Here is a 24,548-nt window from a genome sequence, read left to right as displayed (position 1 = left end):
GTTCAAAGATGAATGACTCACGGGGAGACAATTACTTGCTTTGTGATCAGATTGAAACAGGCACTCTGTTAAATTACCATCCGCTAATTAAAGACACAAATTTGGAAAGTTGGAAAATCGGATGAAAACCATTTAAATTGGAGATGGATTTGGTGCCTTGTTCTGGATTAGTGTTTCGACGTGATAAGCTATGAAACTGGACTTGGCAGTTCACTGATATGTTCAGGGTGACTTTCTCTTTATTCAGGCAGAGGACAAGAGAAGGATCTGTTGTAATGCATCTGAAGTGGTTTCCACTTGTGACTTAAGGATAGGTCGGCTTGTGAGCCATAACTCTGCCTCCAGTCACCTCCTCAGAGACGTTTTTCAACGTAAATGGGCATAACTATAGATGGCTTTACCTCACATTAAGGTCCTTGTCCAATGTCTTCGTGCAGTCTGCAATGCTCACATTTACTTACACATTCTGGCCCTTCCTGTCAAGTTGTCGCTCACAAGTCACGACTAACGCTGTGTCCAAAATCGCAAACTTATTTGCTATGTAGTAGGCAAAATATAGTATGCGACGTGAGCAGTGTGTCTGAATCCACAGTATGGATGAGACAGTAAGCGACCCGTACTCAGATGACAGTACATTCTGCGACATTCCAAAGTGTGCCACCGATGGACCCTACGCTGTCCCAAAAGGCCGCTGGAGCTGCGACCAGAGATGAAGAATGTCACTTACTCAGACATTTGTGTCAGGATGGCAGGAGGAATTTTTTCTCAGTACAAATGTCAGTAGAAAACAATATCTGGTTATATAAGTTGACTCGAATATGTAATTTTTTTCATTGATAGTTTGTAGCAGTTTCTAATTTTCACAGAAGTAAAGCTACGTCATTGGTAAACATCCAGGTCAGATAATATGCAATACAGCGACTGCAGTATGTCCAAGGACATGTGTACTGTTCTCATGCAAACATACAGTACATACTACCTTAACAGCTGAGTAGGTATCTACCTAAAATCAGTACATACTATCTTAACAGCTGAGTAGGCATCTACCTAAAATCAGTACGTACTACCTTAACAGCTGAGTAGGCTTCTCCCTAAAATCAGTACATACTGTGTAAGTATTCAGTTTCAGACGCACCCTAAGAGATCCAAACGGTTGCAATCACATGACCAGACAGATCCATCCGCTGCCGTGTAACTGTCACCACCAAGCATCGCGGGGTAATCATGCTCTACTCTATGGGTGTCTTCGGCCAAAAAAATAGTGCTCTTGTTTTTTTCTGAGGGATTCTCAGTCATTTTCACTTTTGATGTTGAAAATGCTCGCAGTAAACAAGACTCGAGGAAGCTCTGTTTTCTGCTGCAAGGTGAAAAATAATCCTGATTCCCTTGAAGTTTTACATGAGAACATGTACACGGGAAATACTGAATCCGTCCACCACACTGTTTCCGATTTAACCATTTAATAAGGATGAAACCATTACAATGATCTGATCTAGCAGCATAGAGATCCATTGTCTGATCTTACCAAAGTCTCAAAAGCGAGCGCATGTACTGTGATTAAAATCATGAGAGTTTTAAACACTGGCCTTCGCATCCCAAGCATGTTCTAAGCGGTAATAAACTCAGACCAGAAACTCTGTTAAATGAGGCATCTTGTGCAGATAGCAGCATTCATTTTGCAGTCTTAGTGATCCCAAGAGAACTAACAGTGCTGATTGTTTAGGGGCGTGAGACCCAGCGCCTGTGGAAGCGAGAGTGGCTACGTGACTCAGACACCAGACGGACTTATCATATAAAATCACTTTATTGTTTTTTTTTTTTTGTCTGGTGTGCGATGATTACACCATTGAATGACCTGTCTGGATGGCATGCGGTGAAAGCTCACAGGCAGTTTAAACACAGAAGACGCACAGAGGTATCTTACAAAACTGGCCGCAGGAGTACACCATGCATGCTTGTGAGTGTAAACAGGAGAGAGTTAGAGAGAGAGAGAGAGAGAGAGCAATACAAAATGAAGCACAAACTACACATTTTTTTTTTCAAACGGGCACCAAGGACAGAAACATTTACACACGGAAAAAATACACCTGTCTTCTAAACATATAGGGGAACATTTATGGACATCGCAGTGAAACAGTAGACATTACATTCAGGGCACAGCAAGGGAACATTTTGGTGTCAGTGGTCTGCTTCGTTATGATGGTTTCAGGGATCTGGATTCTGGTTTAAAACGTAAGATGCTCATGGACTGAATGGGCTGAATCCCCTGTTAGAGAAACAGCCAGGAATAAACACTGTCGTGACATTTCCCATCCGTCGGCTAAGCAGGCAGTGACCGTCATGCCTGTGGTGGGTTGATGTCTGTTAGGCTTTTTGGGAGAAGCTTTAAAACTTAAAAAAAAGATGTCACACGGATGACCGCCCACTGACGACAGACTTTTAAAGTCTCGCAGAAACAGTCGGAAGATGCTGGGACAAACTTCTGGTTGTCTCAAAAAAGTTAAATCCTGTTTGTGATGTGAGGACACACTGTACAGTGCTTCACCATGACATTACTCATTTATTTGTCATTTATTTAAGTCACTTAAAATAAATGTTCATTTTCCATTCAGTTCTAAAAAAAAGACGAGTGAGTAATGTGCACAACACAAAACTTGAGGGTGTTTCTTGGTCGATATCCATGAGTTATGGAGGCTGAATAAAAATATCAGTGACAAATGGAACAAAAATGTGACTAGCGCATGACATCAAGCACTCCTGAAGTTTTATGAACCACTCATAACTGTACTTATTTCTATAATAAGCAAAAATCAGGATGAACGTTTGGAAGATGGATGGATGGATGGATGGATGGATGGATGAAAATGCCAACTTAATTATGTCTATGAAGACTATACTGCCAGACTCTTAGTTATGCAATATAATTCCAGAGAATTTTTATATAATACATCCATCAATCTATCCTGAATCCTATCGAAAGGCACAAGTTACAGAAGCAACCTAGACAGGATCTCAGTCCATTGAAGACCACACACTCACACCACTGATAATATAGAGTCACCATTTTTCCATAACTGCAAATCGATTACGAAAAATTCTGAACGATGATTAGATATAAACAATGCCATTCATTGAAGCAGGACCAAAGTAGGTGCCTGTGGTTTTATCTGCACAATTTCATGCATTGTGTGCAAACTAAAACGGATGTAATAAATATTTAAAGACTAACATTAAATATCCATACGTGTGCCATAACTGATTTCCAGAACATGAAGTCACTCCCGGAAGTCACGGCTCACCCTGGATGGGATGAACACGAACCAGGCGCATGTTTAATAATCTCAGATGAAATGGCACGTCACAGTTACCAGTCTGAAAGCAAGCAGAAAGTGGGAGGGAAAATGACCCCCTAACCCCAGTCAGGAAGGACAATGAGCTACTCCAGGTTTTACAAACTATTTTAAAACTGAAAGACTCCCGTACTCAGCTAAACTGTTTGGTTCATGTTGTACTTTCACTGGTTTATTTCCTTGATTGAAAGATTCATCCAGCTGCTTCACATTAACATTAGTAACACATGCATGATTGTGGGAGACTGACCAATCAGCACGCAGCAAGGACTAAAGTGCTAAAGTGAAATCCTTTAGGTTGAAATGGTAGCTTACAAGCCCTGCTGTAGCTCATAGTGTCCCTCCTGCCAGGGAGTAGGTCACCCAAGGTGGGACAGGGTGGAAAGGAATGCTCGCTCACCCGTTTGAGGGGGGAGGTCTTTCCATAGATCAGTGTCTACATTCTGTGTTATGATGGTTCGTACAGAATGTTGGAAATACAAATGAAAATGTTTGCCAGCATTTTTACTTTGCATTGATTTATGCCTAAAGGTATCGTGATAATGGTGCGATTTCACAGAAAATTAGTGGTTATTACCGATCACTGTTACTCTTTTCTACTGCATATATTTAATATAACTGAATTTCATATAATCTGCCTTGTCATGGCATTATAAAGCTTCACTAAATGTTCCTTTGATGTGATTTTGTCGCGTTTAAATGACCCTGCACCATTTTCTCCAGTGCTGGATGTTAAGGGGATAGACGATGCTTTGCACTGGCATGCAGTGACACTGTACAACACCTAGGTACAAACTGGAAGATGGTTCTTACATGGAATATGTCCACCGGAATCCATTTGGACGGATATGGGAAGAGCCCCCCAAGTATGACGAGCAAATTCATTTTATTCATGCGTCATCGCGCAAAACAAAGAGGGTATGAAATTAACAAACGATGGCGAGATTAACAGAAACGTGACAGAGCCGCTACAGAGGCACAACCGAATAACGCAAACAGGTCAACGCATTTCCACCATCAAACCCGCTGACATCATACACATAAACACCTTCTTTACACTCATCCAGAGCACTAATGGCTCCCACGCAGACTCCCATACATAAACTCACCGCAAGTAACATTCATTTCCTTATTTCCACCTCTAAATCTATAACGATCAAAGGGACGTTTGTCCGAAAGTTCCGCCATTAATTAAGATGTACATAATGAGCCCCACAGTCCCAAAGTATCGATCAATATCCATGACAGGAAGACAACTCTGAAATGCTAATTACCCATTTTTCTACGTAACAAGCTTAACTCGCACAAAAAAACAGTCCATTATTGCTGATTAAGGGTTACATTCTCTCATAATTAAGCGACTGCTAAAGGACGACTTCAGAAGAAATTATATTGCACCATCATCTGTTTCTGTAACGTCTGAGTCGAAATAGACTTCAGACTAAATCAGAGGTCTCCTAATAAATAGCAACTATTTACATTTATGAAAATGAAAAAGGGATAAAATGTGTCATTTTTGATTGCTAAAGTAGCATCTTCCTGTTTGCACTCGGACAGCCATTTAAAGGACGGTGTTTACGACAGAAATCTCGCACATCTGAGACGTGAAGGACAGTCCTTAATGGATGTGATTAATGCACGTTAATGTGCCCCTGTTACTCTGGCCCTGACCAGACACAGACTTCCAGGGCCAGAATTATTGCCTTAAGTCCTCTTGGAATTTGCCCCAAAATAGAAAACGAAGGGGAAGAGTACAGCTGTTCACAATGGGCCCATTCGTCGCCATTTGCTTGTGAAACCTTAGAGTAAGTGTAACGTCTGGCCGTTTGGTGCTAGACAGCATCACGGAGAGCAGTCATGTGTCCCACTGTATGTGTGATGGGGGAGGGGGGGGCAGCTATGGGCCAATTGATGCACAAAATGGAGGTTTATATTTATATATTTATATATATTTATATATAAATATTATAAACGGCAAAAATTAGGTAAAAGTATGGCTTATACTCTGAGCTGTTTGTACATGTATTGTCATTGTTTCTCTAAACCAGAGGATATTTACAAATAAACAGCTGAAGGGTGTGTAAGTTGTAAATTTGATCTACACGCTAAGTCTCTAGGCTGGGTGGGGGGGAGTCTGCGATAGGAATGGGAACACTAGCGGCTGCCTGGGGGGGGTGTGTAGGGGGGTATTACTTCTTGAACATGTCCTGCAGAGGCCCGGGGAGGTATTTCATGACCGAGTCCATAATGCTTTCCTCTTCCTCCTCGGCGTCGCCGCAGCCCTTGGGGACGGCCTGCTTGGGCCGGGTCAGGCTGCCTTCGGTGGCCTCCATGGCCGCCTGGGCTTCCGCCTCCGCCTCCTCCCGCTTCTTGATGCCGTACTGGAAGGAGAGGCGCAGTCACACACCACCGGGGGCCGGCCATGCCTCACAGCAGAGCCTAGCAGTTCCCTTAGCTTCCAGGGTGTATACGGGGGCGGGGCTACAGGGGCACTCATCCCAGCTGAAAGCTGATTGGTCACGGGAGTGCCCCACCCCTGTCACTCACCGATTCAAAACATTTCATTGGCAAATGATAAGGTTGGCCACTCTTTATGAATTACTGGCCCTCGTATGCCCCTTAGAAAATGCTTGAGTCACCCTTGTTTATTTTAGGAAGGGCTATTTATGTGAATATGACCACATCAAGGGCCACGCAACATTTTTATAGCTTCAGATATTTATTTTTTTGCCCCAAACCAGCAGGTCAGAAGGCACCCAGGGGGGGGGTGAATCAAAAACCTAGAAACCTTAGGAGGAATAAAAACATAACTCTTCTCCATCACTCTTGAAGTTTATGAACTATCACCACATCGTTCACTGATACTGTGCCGCTCGTGACTCATTCCTGTAAATCGCCTTTTACACGGTGGTGTGTGCAGGCAGGGACGACAGTAAATACAGGCTAAAAGGTCACCCTGTTAACACGAACGCCCAGTACTGAGTGACCGTGGTTCGTAATGGATGTTCTGCGGCAGTCTGTTCTGGTTCAGACTATAAAGGGAGGTCTGTGCTAATGATAGCATTTGGTATGAACACCCGGTCTCCACCGTACGTGTACGGGCCGACTAGCGGACACACCCCTGCCGTTCGTTCACGATTTTCAGTGTTCTTCTCACTGTCGAGCACAGAAAAAGCCACGTAATACTTCACCATTTTGTTGAATGTAAACCTTACACAGATGAGGAGAAACACTTTACAGTATTGACTGTAAATCTCACCATATTATGCAGCTTAATAATAAGCCATGGTGTTTAATCTTGACACTGTGACATGGACCTTCATGCCTTGTTGACGGATACAAATACATAGTGCATAGTATCATTATTGCACATTATTCCTAATAGGTTGATAAATGAGTACAGAGCCCACAAGGGGTCATATTCATGTCAGAATCTGACATCTACGAATTCTTTAAATATCCTGACGTTGTGTTGCCCTTGTCCTACTGCGTGCACATCATTTTCCCTTATTTCCAGCACCTGTCAACTATCTTGTATTACAGGATCCAATAGCGCCAGTGTTCCTCGGTTACCCGCATGTCTGGTGGCATTTTCGCCACGTTATAAATAAAGTCTTATGTACAAAGTTAGACATGCAAGGGAGGCTGAGTTAACTTATGGCAAAAATGTGGAATATTAAGGATTCTCAACCATTGTGGGTGACAAAAAAAATGAACAGTGAGGCAGATATGTTTTAAAACTTATACTCTGTGACAGAATGAGGTTTCCGTTAGTGGTACGACAGTCACATCCTTCACAATTCATCTAAACAGTGTCTATCACCTAAAGCGCTCCACTTCCAAAATGGTCTCCTTGGAAATCTGACTTCTATGTGTTTTATTCAAGGTGACCTACATAATTTAAGTAACTCTCGTAAGACCTAGTTCAGGTGTTAAACATTTATTTTTAAAAGTGGTTTTGCGTAGCTTAACCTCACTGTAATTACATTTTTGTTTGAAAATGGAGAATGTTAAATTATACAGTATATCTGGCCAAAGTTTTGTGTTGAGGAAAAAGTGTGTGTCTGTTCCGTAAGGAGGTTCAATGTCCTGCAATGAATGGTCTCCGAGACGTCCGGTGATTTTCTTTGGCCTGGTTCTGTCAGGACCTCTTGAGCAGATGTTAAACTCACTGTGACTGTTTCAGTCACCTTAACTCACACACTTCAAGTTTTATATTCTGAAGTAGTTGGTGGACATTTGGTATTTTCTTTCTTTTCACCTTTTTCATTGTTTTTTTAAATTAGCTCTTTTGGGTGGTCAGTTTTATTCACTTTATTGGTAACACTTACTTTAGATGGTCTGCTTACAGAGTATTTGTAACATTTCAACATGTAACTTAGTTGAAATTCATTCAGCTGTTTCTCTGTATCTGTAGATGTTTGACAGAATATGAAATATATACATTACATGTAATGACTCATTAACATACCTACATTTTCTTAGAATAATTTGATTGAATTTGACTACTTACTCAACCGATGTTATATTAATCTGTATCCCCTCTGTAGGCAGACTGTCCAGATACAATGTTACCATTTTATTCATTCATCTTTATCCAAAGTGATTTGCACTAGTGCAGTGTTTCCCAACCCAGTTCCCGGAGACCTTCAGATGCACCACGTTTTTGCTCCCTCCCAGACAGTACAGTACAGACCAGGTTAGGAAACAATCCACTACAGGGAAGGGTTCAATTTCTGCATGCGCTTTGGGATTTGAACCCACAACCTTTACACCGGTAGCCGTCAAACTGCCAGGCACCTCCTCACCTTATCCCTAATACCCTGCCGTAAGGTTTCTCGTTCCGCCTCCATCTTCGCGTACTTGGCCTTCCGCTCCTCCTCCTGCTGCCTCAGCGCCTCCTGCCGCTCCTCCTCCTTCTCCTTCTCTGCCTCGGGGTCCTTGTCCTCCTCGCCCCCCAGCATCTTGCCCATGTCCTTGGTGGCCCCTGAGCAGGACAGGCAAAGGCGTCACTGCGTATGCGAGGCGGAACCGAATGCCCCAAGACGGCGGACACAGGTGTGAAAATCCATGCCATTGGTTCACGGAGTATTTGAATCTGACTGTGATTGGCTGGTGTGATGTTTTGTACGGATGTTGGTCGTTATGGAATTTCCTGTGACAGGAGTTGGTTTTCTTCATATTACTCTGATTGGTTCCTGGGAAATTACATGTGACTGAGGAAAGTCAGCATGGGGTGTAATGAGGTATAATTCGTTTAAGAATCGTGTCATGATCAGCCCAGAATATAACATTATTCTGCTCTCAGTCGGGGCACTATTCAACCAAATATCTTCCAGTACATTGACCTTGTTTTACTTTGACATAATTGATAATTATCATTGAAATGAAGGTTACCACCTTTTCTGTAAGAATGCAGACTGTGGGGAATGTACATACTGATGCAAAACCTATACCATTAGTATAATAGTATCTTCCAGTAGTAATACAGTTAGCAAAAATCAATCAGGTTTGGTTGTGGTGCTTCTGCTAGTACCAGCTCATCTCCTCCAATAGCGATGCAGGTCCAGCAGACGTAGTGCAATGTGCTCAAATTACTGCAGTACTGCGCTCCCCTTAAGAACAGCTTTCTTCTTAATTAGTTTTCTGCCTCTCGTAGCTATTTAATTGATTTACTTCTCATCCAAGCCACAGTAAATCAAAATGCCTGGAAAACAAATGGATAATCTGGCCATTAACGTTGCGGCAGAGAAACGCCACAAGCCATCGATCATTCGGCTGGAAGACTTGGGCATCTCTGTCCAATCATGTCACAAAACTCATCTTGTATTTCAGCATCTCAGGCTGCTGTTTAATGCAGATTAACCTATGAATCCTTTCTCCCAATTATATAAATTTCAGTGAAATACTAAAGAACAACACAGCTCAAGATTAGATACTTAATTATTCTTTTTCCTTTATGAATACTGTGGAGAGCATTAAATAAAATCAATTCCCTGCCACTAATTATTGACTGAAGCCATTTGAGAATACCACAAATACATTGATTAGCAGTCTTAACAAATTATGCATGGATGATATATGAGTCAATATTGGAATTATCAAGTGAATGATTCTTTGGTTTGGTTTGAGGTTTGGGGGCAACCGATTATTATCAGAATTATAAATGTAATTGCTTGGAGTTGAAAACACGTCACAAACAAAAACAGAGAATGGCTACTTTTGAATGGATGAAGTTGCCGGCCTCCATAATAATAATAATTCATTTTCATGCACAGCACAGTGGTTGGTTATCTTCTGCATTTGCAGCCAGTAGCGAGAGACACTGAGGACGTGTTAGAAGACACAGGCGTCTAAAATCTGCATCTGCTCTGTTTGCGCTCGTGTCCGAGTGCTAAGTGTGGGGGCAGGTATCCGCTGAGGAACGGGGACCAGTGAGTGACAACTCATTCTCAAGCCCACCAGCCAAGAAGGGTGGAAGCCAAGGGAACATGACGGACAAGGAAGGTCTGTAGGAACAGTGGCTTAGGTCTCTGCAGGACAAAGATCTTGAGAAGCTAACCTGCTGTGTTACAGTCCATACACCACTGCCGGTCTGAGCCACACAACACGCATCACATTCTGCAGCAGCGGTCGTGTCTCGATACATAAATCATAGCGAACCTGCCTGCACCTATCGCTGTCTGTCTGAATGCTGCCCTGCATCATTTCAGCCCCCCCCCCCCCCCCCATGGTCCTGCAAAGTGTGCTCCCCCGTTAATTGTGCTGATACCGTACCACAAGGGAGTGGGCTATATTAGGACCTCCTCAAAGATCCTGCCTGAGCTTGCTGCTTGCAGTCTTTCTGGGGGGGGAGGAGGAGGGGGGGGGGGATTCTGTCATGCTGAGGAAGGGCGTAAGTTGCCAACAGCAGTGAAACGTGACCTGCGGGCCAAACCACTATAACGCCGGGGGGGTGTCCATGGGCAGACGGTGGCATATATGCCTTGAGAGAAAAAAAAACAAGGATTAAGGTGACAATGTGCGCATCTACTGGTTGTTATGGTTGAGCTTCCCATAATGCAGCAGTGACACTGTCTGGGCGTTATGGCCACGCGTATGCGGATGTCTTAATGATTTATATCTCTCAGCGATCGCCCACTCGCTGTCCGCTCCTCGGCCTGCCTTCCCCTTCCATTCTCTCTCCACAACAGGCCTCCAGCAGAAACATATCTTGGTCGGATGGTTAGTAACACAGACCTGGGTATTTGTGGGAACGGGCGAGAAACTTCGCTGTACCTGCTGGGAGAAAAAACCAGGCCGACAAGCCGCCTGTGATAGAGATTCACATGGCTATGGATGTGCTCTCAAAATCGGGAGATTTACTTTTTATGTAATGCTTAGCAAATATTCATGTATGCATCTGACACAGCTGTACGCTATCAATTAGCACAGTTGTACATTAGCTTAGCCGTCGATGCTAATCTAGCGTTATTACAAATACTGAGGTCAATAATATCATAATGGTAAAGTAATTAGCTCATGCTTTGCTCACGCGACTTCGACAATGAGAATGATGCCTATAATTAGCGTGCAGATTCCTCTTTAACGTGGCAGGTTCCTTCCTTAGTAAATGCTGCTGGGACAGTCCCGCTCTGATTGGAGGAGGAGGACACAGAGGAGGAGTGAGATGAGCTCATGCTATCTGTGACTGCTGCTTGGGAGAGTGTCAGCGCTGAAGGTCAACCTTCCCGCAGCGGTCAAACAGCACAAGTGCAGCTCTGTTCTCTCCACTGGAAGTGCTGTGTTCTGCGAGCCCTTGTGTCATCTCAGCTATTTTGGATGTTGTATACCAGATTGTTGATGCCCCACAGACAAGGACAGAATGCAGCGTGGTGGTATATTGATTGATATTCTACACGAGTCCATCAAAAGCTTTTTGGCTGATATGCTAAACCCAAGCCATCTAACTTAATTTAGTCCACAGAATCATGCTCATCATTGTGCCACACTGTGTATCATAACACCTTACATTTAAATGCATCCTCATATATGTGAATAATAATGCTGCTTTTTTAAGAACGTCACTGTTGGCATTGTGCAAATCGTAGCTTAAGTTTTGCCCGGACAGCAGATACCAAAGTGCTACCAGCTGTTAGTGCAGCTTGGGAAAAAGCCTGAGCAGAAAGATTACCATGGTGTGGATACTGTAACCATTTTTAGAATAACAAATGGCGCACTGATTCTCCTATGAATGTAATTTCGGAGAATACGAGTCCCTACAAACACAATTGCAAAGCTTCAGCTCGCCATGAAGTTAAGTGAATATGATCTTTTTATGGCAACGTATATTTAACTCGGATCGCTTTTGCAATTTTTTCCCAATTCCGAAGCATGTTGGTCATACCAGCCGGTTGAATTTGTTCCAAAACAATAAACGTGCAGCGTGATGCTTCCTGTCCTCCACTCCAGGGTGTTCATCCCCTGTGGGCTGTAACGGCGGCGGAGATACCAGTTGTAGAAAATGTTTTGCCTCTGAAGGAACAAGATGAGAAAAGCGATTCGTTCATGGTCGTCTTGAACCACATGAAGGCGGGGAGAGGCCGGCATCGTCAACGGTCCATTAAGGCTTTATTTGAAATATAATCTGCTGCTTCTACCATTAAAGGGTTTTTCATAGAAAAGTAACCTTAAAGTAGTGAAAGTGCCCATCGGAACAGACTTCAGCGGCAATTCCTGCTTCATCAGTGCCATTTTGTACGGCTTTGGACACATGATTTACGGAGCTGTGGCCAGCCAGTGGCCTCGTGACCCAGCCGTGTATCGGCTCAGTACGATGGTCACTGGGAACCCCATGTAACCCCCTAATATGTAGCCATTATTCCAAGCACCAGGCTTCATTTAAGTCATTACAGACTCAGAGCCTTTCATTCAGCTGAGGTTAAGCTTCAAATAGCTCCTTTCCTTAGAAATGATATCACATGTTTATTCCAATAATGTCACCCTAGCTTACTGGGAATCACATATCCTGGATTGCAGGTGTTGGATATAGGCAGTAGGATATTACAGTGTCCAGGGCTGATCGTTAATTTCCATATGAAAATTCTTGGCCCTCTTCGTGTGCGGTTCTGTATGTTCCTTCTTCTCTGAAGGTGCCGTTCTACCTAATTTGCAGTCACATCTCTTCTGGATGGGTGTTAACTAGCAGAGCAAACAGAACAGTCTCCCTGGTTTCTCTGGATGCAGTGAGGACATCTGCAGGGGTCTTGCCCTTAAGCATTGCAGAGCCCGATCCACCTTCACAGTGTCAGACCCAGCTGGAAGTTAATGCTATTCCAGAAGGAAGGAAAAGGCTGGGAACACGATGTGATGAAGTATTATAACCAGAGGCAGACATTTCAGGTCCAGAAAGTAAAAATCCAGACCAGGATTTTGTTTCAACCAATCAGTCGAGTAAAAAGAGTCACAGTCACAGAGTACTCAACTGGTTGGTTTAAATGAAATCTGCATTTTTGCTCTCTGGACCTGAAATGTCTGCCTCTGATTATAACTATACAGTGATTTTCAAAGCAACCTCTGCAATGAAATGCGAGTGCATGATGAGAATGTGGAACAGGTTTTTAGGCCGATGGTGAAGGGAAGTCATGCCACATGTGACTTCATTCTGGCTTCACTGGCTCCTTCACAGCTGCCGAGCTGCAGTGTGATTCCTCTGCTCCAGTGCTAATGAGGGAGGGCTGCTTAACTTGCACCAAGCAGTCACACCTCCCCTCTGTGATAATACACCCGATATATCATTATACCGAACACAGCAGCCTTATACAGCACCTCAGCCAACTCGCGAAGCAGCTGAGGGTTACAGTGTCTCCTTTGCCAGCTGATTGTCACCAGAGGGAATCTGCAGTAGACATTTTATTATATGTACTGTTTTATCAGTATATTACAGTGAGACTTGTGAGTCATTTACCCTAAATGCAGTCAAAGGATTTGCATGATGGTCTGGTTGCATTGCAGTCTGATGAGTCATGGTCATGAGTAGCTTGAAAAAATTCTGTGAAGTATTATGGGAAACTTCCTTTATAAATCCTTCAGACACAAACTGTGAATTAAATGTGACCCTGTCTTACTATACAAGGTTAAAGCCAACACACTCTACAGGTCGCTTGTGCATTGGGTGAATGGATCAATTTTTATAGGGTTTCCTGATGCTTTATAGCTGTCGGAAACATTGATCCGATCCTTTCCCAAAGTCAATAATCTGGGCTTGCCGTTGTGGGGTCCGATAGGAGCCAGGATGGTTGGGGAGGGGGTTGGAATTAGGCTCTGCAGGACAAGACCTAAAGGGTGGTAATATGTGGCTCATAGTTTGGCAGAACAGTCACATGTCCACGGGGCCCTTGAACAGTCACATGTCCACGGGGCCCTTGAACAGTCACATGTCCACGGGGCCCTTGAACAGTCACATGTCCACGGGGCCCTTGAACAGTCACATGTCCACGGGGCCCTTGAACAGTCACATGTCCAGCCTCTGATTATAACTATACAGTGATTTTCAAAGCAAAGTTATGAATGAGATCCTAAGTCTGTCGAATTTGTATGCAAGCTGGAAAAATAATGATACGGTACATAATAGCAATAATAATTATATAGTAATAATAAAAGTAGCCACATACGGCGCCGTACTGTAGCTGGAGTGCAACTCCAAAGTGCCAAAAGTGCCCCAAGGAAGAGTGGTGAAAAGCCAAAGGCATGAGTCATAGATATATCTACATTCTGTCGTGTTAGCATTCTTATTTCTGACTCTTGTTTTCCTCTCCCATGTTCATTTTCTCCCTGTTTGCTCTGTTCAGTTTGCCTTTGGCATTTTGCGTATTTTTAGCGAGCTGCCTGCATCACAGACTTTTCTGGGTGAACACAGCCGTTAGACCTGACCGATCTACAAGGCTGACCGGCTACAGTCTCTAGACACCAAGCTTCTGGGTCAGAACACAGCGAGCCACGTGCATCTTGCAGATCCACTGAACATTAGCGTAGAAAAATGAAACTGCGAAAAAAAGACAGAGAATAATTATTCCTTGGAAGATTACCAAGTGTGATCTCAGTGTGACGTCTTCTGGGGCAAATCGCACAAACGGAACGGGACGTTTACCGAGGAATTCACACAGAGATGTGGTGTTTACTGAGGAATTTCACCACAAAAGTGACATTAATAAGAAAAATTTGCATAGAAACGTGATGTTTACTATCGAATACCACAGAGACGTGACACATAAAGGTTTTGTGGAGTTCCAACTGAAAGATGTGATCCACTGGCAATTTCTGCATGGAAGTATATGCTGTACATGAAATATGTCTTTAAAATTTATATTTTCTGAATAAAAACATGAAAATGAAAGCTGTATAAGGCCATTCTGAAAGGCAGCACTGAATACAGTATATCAGTATCTGATATAAAGCTTCTCATTGATGCACATTCTTGTTCTTGCTTATGGCAGGAAGTGATGTCATTCACCAGAGTCGACTAGACAGTGCTTTGAAAAATCCATGGCTCACTCTCATGTAATGCTTTCATAAGGAAATTTGCTAAATTGCTCCTTTGTCCTTAGTCTGCATTTCAAAGCTTTTACTTCAATTCTGCCAATAACCTGACACTCGCAGGAGGATGTGGATGAGCATTTACGCGCTGCTATGCTCAGCTCCAGAGCTATAATTTCAGTCGCTATTTGCCCGTGTGCCTTTCACTCCTGCGCAAAGCCTCCCTTTTCCAGTAACTTGGTTAAAGGGAGAGTCAGGCGAAAGCATGAAAGTAATTCAAATTCATCAAATGACCCAGAGCATCAGAAGGCTAACAATGCAACACAGCAATGTCTATGTTGAATATGTGACGTCCTCTGTGTTCTATTGTAATTTGGCTCCCTTTCCTTATCAGTCATACAGGCATACAGTACTGGCGTCTTATTGAATCTGATCTATCTGCGTAGCTCTTCGAGTGTTTTAATGTCATTTTTTCATTCGGCAGAGTGCTCCCATCTGTGGGAGATGCGCCAGAAAGGGTTCCATTACGACGTTGTTGGATAAAAGGTCAAAGGTCACATGCAGATTGTGCCATTAGAACGAGTGAGGAACATTAGCACAAGACTATAACCGGCCTCCATCTGGGGCCGTTTTCTCTGGAGTGAAGGGAAGCCAGTCAGCTTCATTCTAAATACAGTATCAGGATGCACACTCACTATCTGCAGTGTGCAGTGCATTCTGGGAATTCAGTTGACAGTGAGACAAACCTGCTGAACATCTCCTGGAATCTGGAATATCATCCCCTCAGCTTCAGGGGAAGCTGCTTTGCCGTGACGGTTAAAACATTGCTGAAGCTGTCAGGCTGGAGTCGGGATTCCAGTGTGGAAGCCTAACGGGATCACCATAGGCCCTTCACCAGTCTATAGTAGGTTCACAGTTTCTTCCCAAAGGATACGCAGGTGGGACATCCAGGTTCCTGTCTGTGTGTTCCTCAGAATGAACCGAGCTCCATGTCTCTGAATGGTGCTTCTCAGCTTCCTGATCAATGTACACCTTTGGTTCCTCGTGCACTCACCCACTCTCAATAGTACTCCTTCACTTTTTATCAACATTTGTGTTGTGTTGCAACATTCTTTATGTATCTCTTCTTTTTGAGCCCTGATCCAGAGATATGAGCAATTGTTCCCAAGGTAACCCAAGGGACAGTTTAGAAAATGCCTTATTCTTGTTTGTCAAAACATGAATTTCTGTTTTCTTACTTTAACCAGCAGTTATAATTTACATCTTGTGCATTTTACTGGATAATATGCATCCTTTAAGGATAAAAAGGTATATTACTAAGATTGGGCTATACATTACATATTCCTATAAGAATATTTTCCAAAAGTACATTTTTTTAACCACATTTATTGTTTGAAGTTTAATTTCCAGTCATTCAGCAGTGAAATACGTCTCTGTTTTTGAAGTAGCATCAGAATAATCACAGTGCACCATGTTCATGCCTGCTTCTAAGAACTGAACAAAGGGACAGGGTCACATGACCGCTCTATGTCATGCCGATTGGCCGTGTGCTACTGGCAGCTGCCAAATCAGAAAGAGATTGCAACAGAGTAGGGAAACTGCAGTGAAAGCAGTCTATGAAAGCAAAGACACTGCAGTCTCCATAGGACATTTCCATAACCATAATCAAACTCTCTCCCAGTGTTCTCCCCCAGTGTTCACACACAACTGGATATTTTCCACTGGGCAAATCACCCTGCCTTCCACATTTCGCTTCAACAGATCATTACCCTACTGGACTAAAAGCAACAGTTACTGAAGAGGGGGAATGCATTTACCCCCAACGTTTCTATACGACTGTAACATGACCTTGCACACTGAGTGAACTCAACTGTGCAGGGTTTTATTTTTTGTGCCAAATTTACATTGTTTGTTTTCCTGAGTCATTTATCTTTGATAAAATATGCGAGGAAGATCTTTTTGTACCAGATTTTTTTTTCTGCATGGTTATTTATGGGGTTGGTTCAAAAAAGGGGGGCAGGATGAAATACAGAAATGTTTCCGATTCAGGAAACGTAACTGTCTGAAGTCGGGGGTACGGTGGATACGATTTAGGTCTGAAAATACCTCAAAAAGAAGACAGAAACGTATCATATTCTGTTCTCCCTGCCTTTGTCGCACTGGGATGCAGCTCAGTAATTATGGCAGGAATAACACAAAACAACAGCATTAATGATGATAGGTCATTAACCATTCACAATAATCCATGGAGAACTGCTCATATGCAAAGTCCCCCCCCCCCAAAAAAAAAAAAAAGTCTCCTCAAGGACATCTGCCTGAAATGACGACATCCCCGCACTGCAAATACCACGTAACCATGTTTGACTCGTCAAGTCGTTGCACTCAGAGAATAACCAGCACGCCATGTCTATCAGATCATCCCAGTGCCCCACAGCAGACCAGCAAGGGATAGGAACAGCCAGTTCCACTGTGTCCTGGTGTTTTCTTAAGCAGTGTATCTGTACACTGGAGGACAATCACAGCTACACCTCCTGCATCAGACAGCTTAATAGACCTTGCATACAAACATGCACGGCTCTGCCGCAGCCGTCATCACCGTGGACAGTCCCGCAGTCCGCTCCCGTGCAAGAGCAGCTGCATTTCTCTTACTCCCGAGTTCCATCATGACTTTCAAACTCCATGAACTTTGCCCATTTGCACCAGTGAATTTGTTGTGCTTTATATTTCAGTGGCAATGCAACACAACTTCTAACGGTCTGCGGTAAAAGCAAGCATGAGGTTTATCAGCTAAAGATTTGAATTACCTAATAATAATCTAAAAGAACATGTTTCGGTGTATACTAGTTCATTACAGCTATTAGATTATTGTATGTGCTGCAGGTACTGCTGAGTTCTTCTGGCTGGTGTTTGTGCGGTATTCCGGATAATTCGCATATCCTAAATGATGTTACGGCTGTAAAATAAATGCCGCAGAATAAGCTATATCATAATTCCGCTAAAATCAGTCATACTGATCATGAACTACAACTTCTAGACATATACTTTAAATCTTATGTGATACTGATGCCCATCGTATAGGCTAAGCATACATGCTTCAGTAATGATATCGTCGTGTGTGCATATTAAAAAGTGAAACCGAACGCATAATGTTTTCTTCCTGAAATCTAGGTAGGCCTGTCTAAAACTGAAGACGATAAAAAAAAACTCATATTCGCATGAAAAGCGGACTAGTCGTATTTGTCTGCGGTTAGCAGATTAGGCGGAATAGTTTAGCCCAAAGACTAGCAGTCTCTGACGGTCCGTTATATACAATGATAAAGTGAACGGCAGAATATGCGAAAATCAAATGTCACCTTCCGGTATTTTAACACATTACCTCAACTGAACCCCTTTTCACGTTATGAAACGCGATCACTTCCTTTATCGTACGCGGAACCATTTCTGCACCATCCGCACCAGTCAGATCCTGCATACTGGTATTAGAAACATGTCCCGGTATATTATCCCCCCAGAACTGGCAACATCACCATGATTTTCTCGATCGAACCTAAACCAGATGCCCCTTAAAAAAAAACTTACCTCCCAGGGCTTGCTTCATAAGGAAATTCATGACGATGGCTTTTAATTCCTGCCCTCCTTCACTTCACGATGTTACATTCAGGTCGTTCAGAGACGAGTGTTCTTTGGTTGCTATATCTAAAAAAAATCGTAATGGATATATTAATATAAAAATAACACGAATAATCATACTCCAAAACAGTTCAACTTTACAGAAAACGCTGATAGATATTGGTATTCTCGCTATTATACCTGCACGGTTAATGTATGAAAATGCATACATAGGTCTTCAATACAGGCAGTCCGTATGAGACATAAGCTTATAACAACTTCCATGTTGTAAACGAAATCTGACAGAAGGCAGGTTCTGATTTTATTTAAGACGAAAGTCAGCTGTGATATCGCTGCAGATATTCACGTCCCCTATATTGTAGTCTGTATGCAGTCATTCCGGCGGAAACATCCCAGTTGTGTAATTAATGTCAAGGAAAGCGTACACAAAATCAGTCTCTTAAATGCCGTTTTAAAGAAATCCGTCCTCGATATTCCGCATATTAACGTGACATTTCAAGGTTTTTCAGTACCTGCTGGTAAGTTGCCTGTGAGACATCACTGAGTCTGCACCCGGACAAACATGGGGGTGTTTTGTTCCCGTTTGTACCAAACAGCTTACTAACCGGTGAGCTTAGTTTTCATTGCGAAAACTTCCAGTCATCCAATTTAATTAAAAGCACAGAAATTTGGGGAATCCCGGATGATTTATTTACTTGAAATCCCACCTATAATATCCCTTATAATAAATGCGGTGCAATTTTAAAAACAAACCGCATGCCTTTCAACACTTAACCTCAGCTGAACCCCTTCTACAGATAAGAAGGAGAATCACTTCCTTCCCGGTCCGGGAGCAGTTTCAGCACCGTCCCCGATCGGACAGCTCCCGACTCGCAAACGGAACCCCCTTCCAACGACCCGCCGCCGAAGATTACCTGCTCTGGCGACTTTCGCTTTTTATTTTTGCTTTTTGTTTTTTTGAGGAAATGCAGTTTTTACTCTTGCAAATTGCAATCAACAGCGAGCAGCGGCTGAGGACGTCTGCCGGCTCTCTCTCTGCGCATCCCGGCTTCTCCGGGATAAAGGGCGTCCTTGTGAGCTTCTGCACGGCGAATGAGTGTAAGGGGGAGGAAGCACGTGGATGGCTACCCCTCCGAAACGTCCCACGTCCTAAAAAAAACACAGCAATCAATTATTAATGCTGCTCCCGATAACCCTCCCATCCCCTGCAGTGGTGCTTCCTGGCTTAAATACTACGTCCAGTCCAACCCCTCGGTACCTTCAGCCTCGCACGGCGCTTTCTGACCCACATAATCCTCCTTATTCGCTATGAAACGTGCAGGAGGCATTTTTGCACGCCGCGGTCCCCGATCGCTGTTAGGATTTCAGATCTCGGATTCGTCGTCCTTGCTTTTACTTTAGCGCCGATCGTTAGCGGTGTTTTTCCTCACCTTTTTTGCCCTTGGGTGTTTAAAGCGGCACCGCGGTCGTATCCACCTCCCGGAATCCCTGAGCAGGTAGTCACTTGAGACTGAAAATGGAAAATATATATATATATCTCAAGTGCGTCAATTTGCAGGTCTGATTTTTAAAGACCCGCTTGCAGATGACACACCCCTTTCTGACGACCTCTGTGGATGTGAGAGACCGAGCAATGCAGCAGTCTGCTAGCTGGGGAGACCCGCATCCCTTACATCCCTGAGCCCCCGAAAAGGCTTTCGCACTCCGGCGATACGCAGCCCTGCTTAGCAGCCTAATCACCCTATAAAGCTGCGCTACACAGGCGACAGCATTCAAGTCAGTGTGACTGAGTTAATTACACAAATAACTCGGATAGCATCTCAAGGTCAATATCAGAAATGAAGCGGATGATAACTCACGTGCATAATTTTATTTTGCATGGTATTTGTATCAATCTCTGTCGGTGATGTTGTGCAAAACAAATGCTTTGCTCAAGTTTACAGTGGATGTTTTTCAGCTAGAATTTATTATTTTGTATTTTTTTTTTTTGCCTGGCAGATTAACTCGATGAGTAGCCAAAGCGAACAAAGGGAATATCTGCGGTGAATGGATCGATGCTCCGAGTCATTTTTCAGTCTCACACTTTCCTTTTTATCTGCCTGCTAATCTCCTCCCTGTCTTTTTCTCTTACATAGTTTTTTTTTTTCTTCAATGCAAAGGGTTCATTTATGTGCATTTAATGTGCGCTGAACTTGGGATCAATTGTAAATTAGGTTTCACGCAAAAAAAACCTCTACAATTTTTTTGATTCCTGAGTAAAGTTTTAAAATGCACATAGAAAAATATAATTACTGAAAATTAATAATATTTTAATGCCCCCTGGGTACTAAATACAATGAGACAAGAAAATCTATAGTAAACAAGTCACATGATATGCAGGCAACCTTTGGGTTACGAACGAGATCCATTCCCTAAATCTGACTTTAAATCGAACTTTTAGGTAAGTTGGAAAAATAATAACGCAGCACATGGCAATAATAATCATTATACAGTAATAATAAAAGTAACTACTTACAGAGCTGTACTGTACCTCAAACAGGACTGTTGAAGACGTGCAATAATTTCACAAGCATCGCACAGTAGTGAGTGCATTGGTCATCAAGAGCCATTGTATTGAATAACACAGATTTCTTTTGTAATAGGCTTCATAGCAGTCTGTTCGTAAGTACGACCTGAGCGTAAGATGGATATTCTTGACCCAGGGACTGTCTTTACGTTGTATTTTATGCAAGAATTTATCGTGTCTGGGATTCTACGTTAGTCTCTGATTTGTTTGATGCAAAACTCGACACGATAGCACGTCTGGTAAGAGACCCAGCTGTCACTAAACTTCAGATTGCCCTGGACGGTCGTGCTCCCCGTGATAGCAGAAAGCCCAAGCTGACCCGATGGACCCCAGCAGTCTCTGATACTGGGCAGATCATTCAGTGTGTCTCTTCATGTCAAGTTACAAGCTGTTTCAGCTTTCAGCTGCCTTCAGTCTACAGGTAACAAACACATTCCCAGGACAGCGTCCATAAAACTCCCACCCTCCTCGCTTCAATTGCTAGGCAGGTGAGCCAGTTCCAGGGCCTGAAGGGGCAGCTAGTAGCAGAGGAGAGAGTGGGACAGCGAAGGACATCCAGTTGTAGAACAGAAGAGAAGTTGGTGGGATAGATGAGGAGATACGCTCCTACGCTGGAGTAGGACAGGAGTAGGCGAGACCCGCTGGGGAATCCCCATAAAGACCAGGGCAGGAAAGAGGCAGGTGGTCATGCTATTAGACTCCAAACCAGCACTTCCTTCCCTCAGTGCTTCCCACCCACACTCTGACTCGCCCGTGCCTCTGCTGTGACTCGGGTGGCAGGAACACTTAGTAAGGTGACAGATTTCTTCCGGCACTCATTAAGAGAGGTGTGAAACTCCAGGCATGCTCTCATGATGCGCGGCCATCGGCAGATGGGAGAATCTCTTTGGCGGAGTATGATGTCACAGGGAATCGTTATGATGGGCGGGACTCCTGTCTGTTGACCCCTGAGCAGAAAGGAAGGTAATAATGGTGGGTTTAACCGATCCTCACGTCTGCACCTGCATGAGTGTTAGCCTTAAGCGCCTACCAGCGACTAATCTGATTGTCTCGCCTGCGGACGTACTCCAGCTGCCTAGGAAAGTGAACTCAGCGGGTATAACTGCTGCTCACTCAAAGCCAGGAAAACCTGAACCAAAACAAGCTCTATATGTAACAAGTGTGCCTCAAATTCCCTGGATGATGCTCTACTGTCATCCACATGGTCCAGTAGCGGTCCTGTATCATCGCTTCAATAATTCAGTGACAGAAAGGGATGAGTTGGGAATTAGGGCAGGGTCCTTGGTATTCCTGGGTGACTGCACAGCAGTCTGGACATTCATCCACGCTCCGGTTGATGTTGAAGATTGAGCCCCTTCCTCTGCGGATCTTCATGGTCATGGTGTCCCTCTTGGCCAACAGAAACGCCCTGGAGATGAATGACCATTAACACGGTAATTACCGAAATATCTGGCTGCTCTTTCAGCGCATTCAGCACCATAAGGAAGTATATCGTTTGAATGTATGTTAATATGCAGCTGCTACAGACTGCAGGGGAATCCTGAGTGAATCAGATTTTGGCTCCGTAGCTCTGACCAGCTAGAGACCTGGTTGGGAAAGACTCACACAGGGCAAGAGGGGAAACATCCTCTGCTGGAGGGTATTTCATGAGCATTTGGGAACATTGGAGGGCTGCAGTTAATAGTTATTCACTGCCATAAAATTTTGGAGAATATCTGAATAGGCTATATGGACTGTAATCTACGTGTTTCATTCTGTGCAAGCTAGACGTCCATCATTTTCTTTCCAGTATACAGGTATTTGACGTCTTCTGGTTTTCAGGATGAAAAACATAACCACAGGATCTGAGAGAAATCAGGTAATTTTCTAGGGGTGCGGCTTCCTGTTTCATGATCCTGGGTGAAATGGGTGTGAACTAGATCATCACAAAGGGCGAAGGCAAATGAAAATGCAGGCGAGGTAATCGAGAGCGAGAAAAGACATAAATCTGTAACTCAGGTGTGGGAGTCAGTGAGTGTAGGCTTCAGCACTGGGACGAGGCCACGTTTACTGCCGGAAGGAGACGCAGAAGAAACCAAACATTTACTGTGCCAGCAGAACGAGAAACAGGTGGACTGAATCAGCACAACGTTCCCCGATACCCCATCCATCTCACGCAGGAAGCCAGGGAGATACAAAGATCACACACTGTGGGGGAGACTATCGATGAGATCTAGAGGACAGAATTTGGGGTTGAGAGAGATGTAGAGAGGCACAGTCTGTCTCCTTTTCATTTCATTTTGCTGAACTTCTCAAACAGCAGGATTTGTACCCCGGCATGTATTTGCAACAGACACAGGCCGGTGGAAATTTTGGTTTGCACAGCTTGGTACTGTTAGAGACACCATGAAAATAGACAATGAACAATTAGGGCATAACAGAGGAAGAGAATAAATACGAGACACAAGATGCCCAACAGAGAGGAGCAAATGCAAGGCGTGTCATGAATACAGAAGTTTGTGCGAATTCAAGTTCCAAAATCAATTAACTGCTCAGGCAACACAATGATCCTTTGATTTATAGAGGATGAAAGGCTTCTAGCCAGGCTCCAGTGCAGATTTTTGTGTGGGTAATGAGCTCCAGGTGTGAACCATCAAACGTGTTGAGTTTACACTGAGGAATTAAAAGTGACATCAGCATCGCGGACAAAGATTGAGAAAACAACACTACTCACACTCAGCCTCTGCTAAATCAGACTTCTTGAGCCTTGTACCGCGCGCACGCCGAGATCCCCATGGACAGCTCCGCCTTCCCTGGATAATCACTGCAGCGCTTCGCTTTATTATTTAAAGCAACAGAGCAACAACATACAATTTTTACCTATACCTGCAGCTGGTGTAATTTAGCGTAAATACCCTGATCAGAAGTAGAACAGTAGATCGTCTACAGCAGGGGTGTCAAACTCCAGTCCTGGGGGGGCGGAGCCCTGCACATTTTTGGGTTTCCCCTCGTTTAACACACCTGATTTAACTCCGTGTGCTAATTACCACGCAGCTCTTGAGCTGAATCATTTGTGGTGGAACAGGGAAAGAACTAAGCTACACAGGGCTCCGGCCCACCAGGACTGGGGTTTGACACCCCTGGTCTACAGGGACCCAAACGTCTTCTAATCGCTGCATACTGGTCAGGGTCACAAGGGGGCCTGGATCATATCACTGGCGACATAGAGCACAAGGCTTGGGCACATCCTGGATGGGATGCCAGTCTATCACAGGGCAAATATACACACAATAAGCCAATTTATGTCTAAGAACAGCAGAGGAAGACTGCACAAGTCACAGAGTGATGATGGGATTCGAACCCATGACCTTGTAGCTGGGAGAAATCTAGTGAGCCAACCCCTTTCCAGTATGTAACCCATTAAAATGACAGAGAGTCTACCATACATATGAATTCAAGTGCATTAGTCTTCCTTTATGTCCCTATTTCAGTGAAGAATCTTTGAGGTA

At 43.7% G+C, this 24,548-nt stretch overlaps 1 protein-coding gene across 1 annotated transcript; it reads right to left on the bottom strand.

Annotated features, from left to right (window-relative positions):
• Positions 1-1,785: 1,785 nt before the first annotated feature.
• On the bottom strand, positions 1,786-20,168 carry LOC111855414 (complexin-1-like). The gene is made up of 5 exons (XM_023834400.2): positions 19,925-20,168; positions 19,409-19,643; positions 18,444-18,560; positions 8,159-8,337; positions 1,786-5,731 (listed from the first exon to the last, which is right to left on the bottom strand). Exons 3-5 carry the CDS (start codon positions 18,472-18,474, stop codon positions 5,540-5,542), a joined length of 402 nt encoding a protein of 133 aa, XP_023690168.1. The 5' UTR covers positions 18,475-18,560; positions 19,409-19,643; positions 19,925-20,168; the 3' UTR covers positions 1,786-5,539.
• Positions 20,169-24,548: the final 4,380 nt, after the last annotated feature.

This window comes from Paramormyrops kingsleyae, chromosome 25 (genome assembly GCF_048594095.1).
Source record: "Paramormyrops kingsleyae isolate MSU_618 chromosome 25, PKINGS_0.4, whole genome shotgun sequence".
Classification (NCBI taxonomy): domain Eukaryota; kingdom Metazoa; phylum Chordata; class Actinopteri; order Osteoglossiformes; family Mormyridae; genus Paramormyrops; species Paramormyrops kingsleyae.
This window is presented reverse-complemented; position numbering and strand designations above follow the sequence as displayed.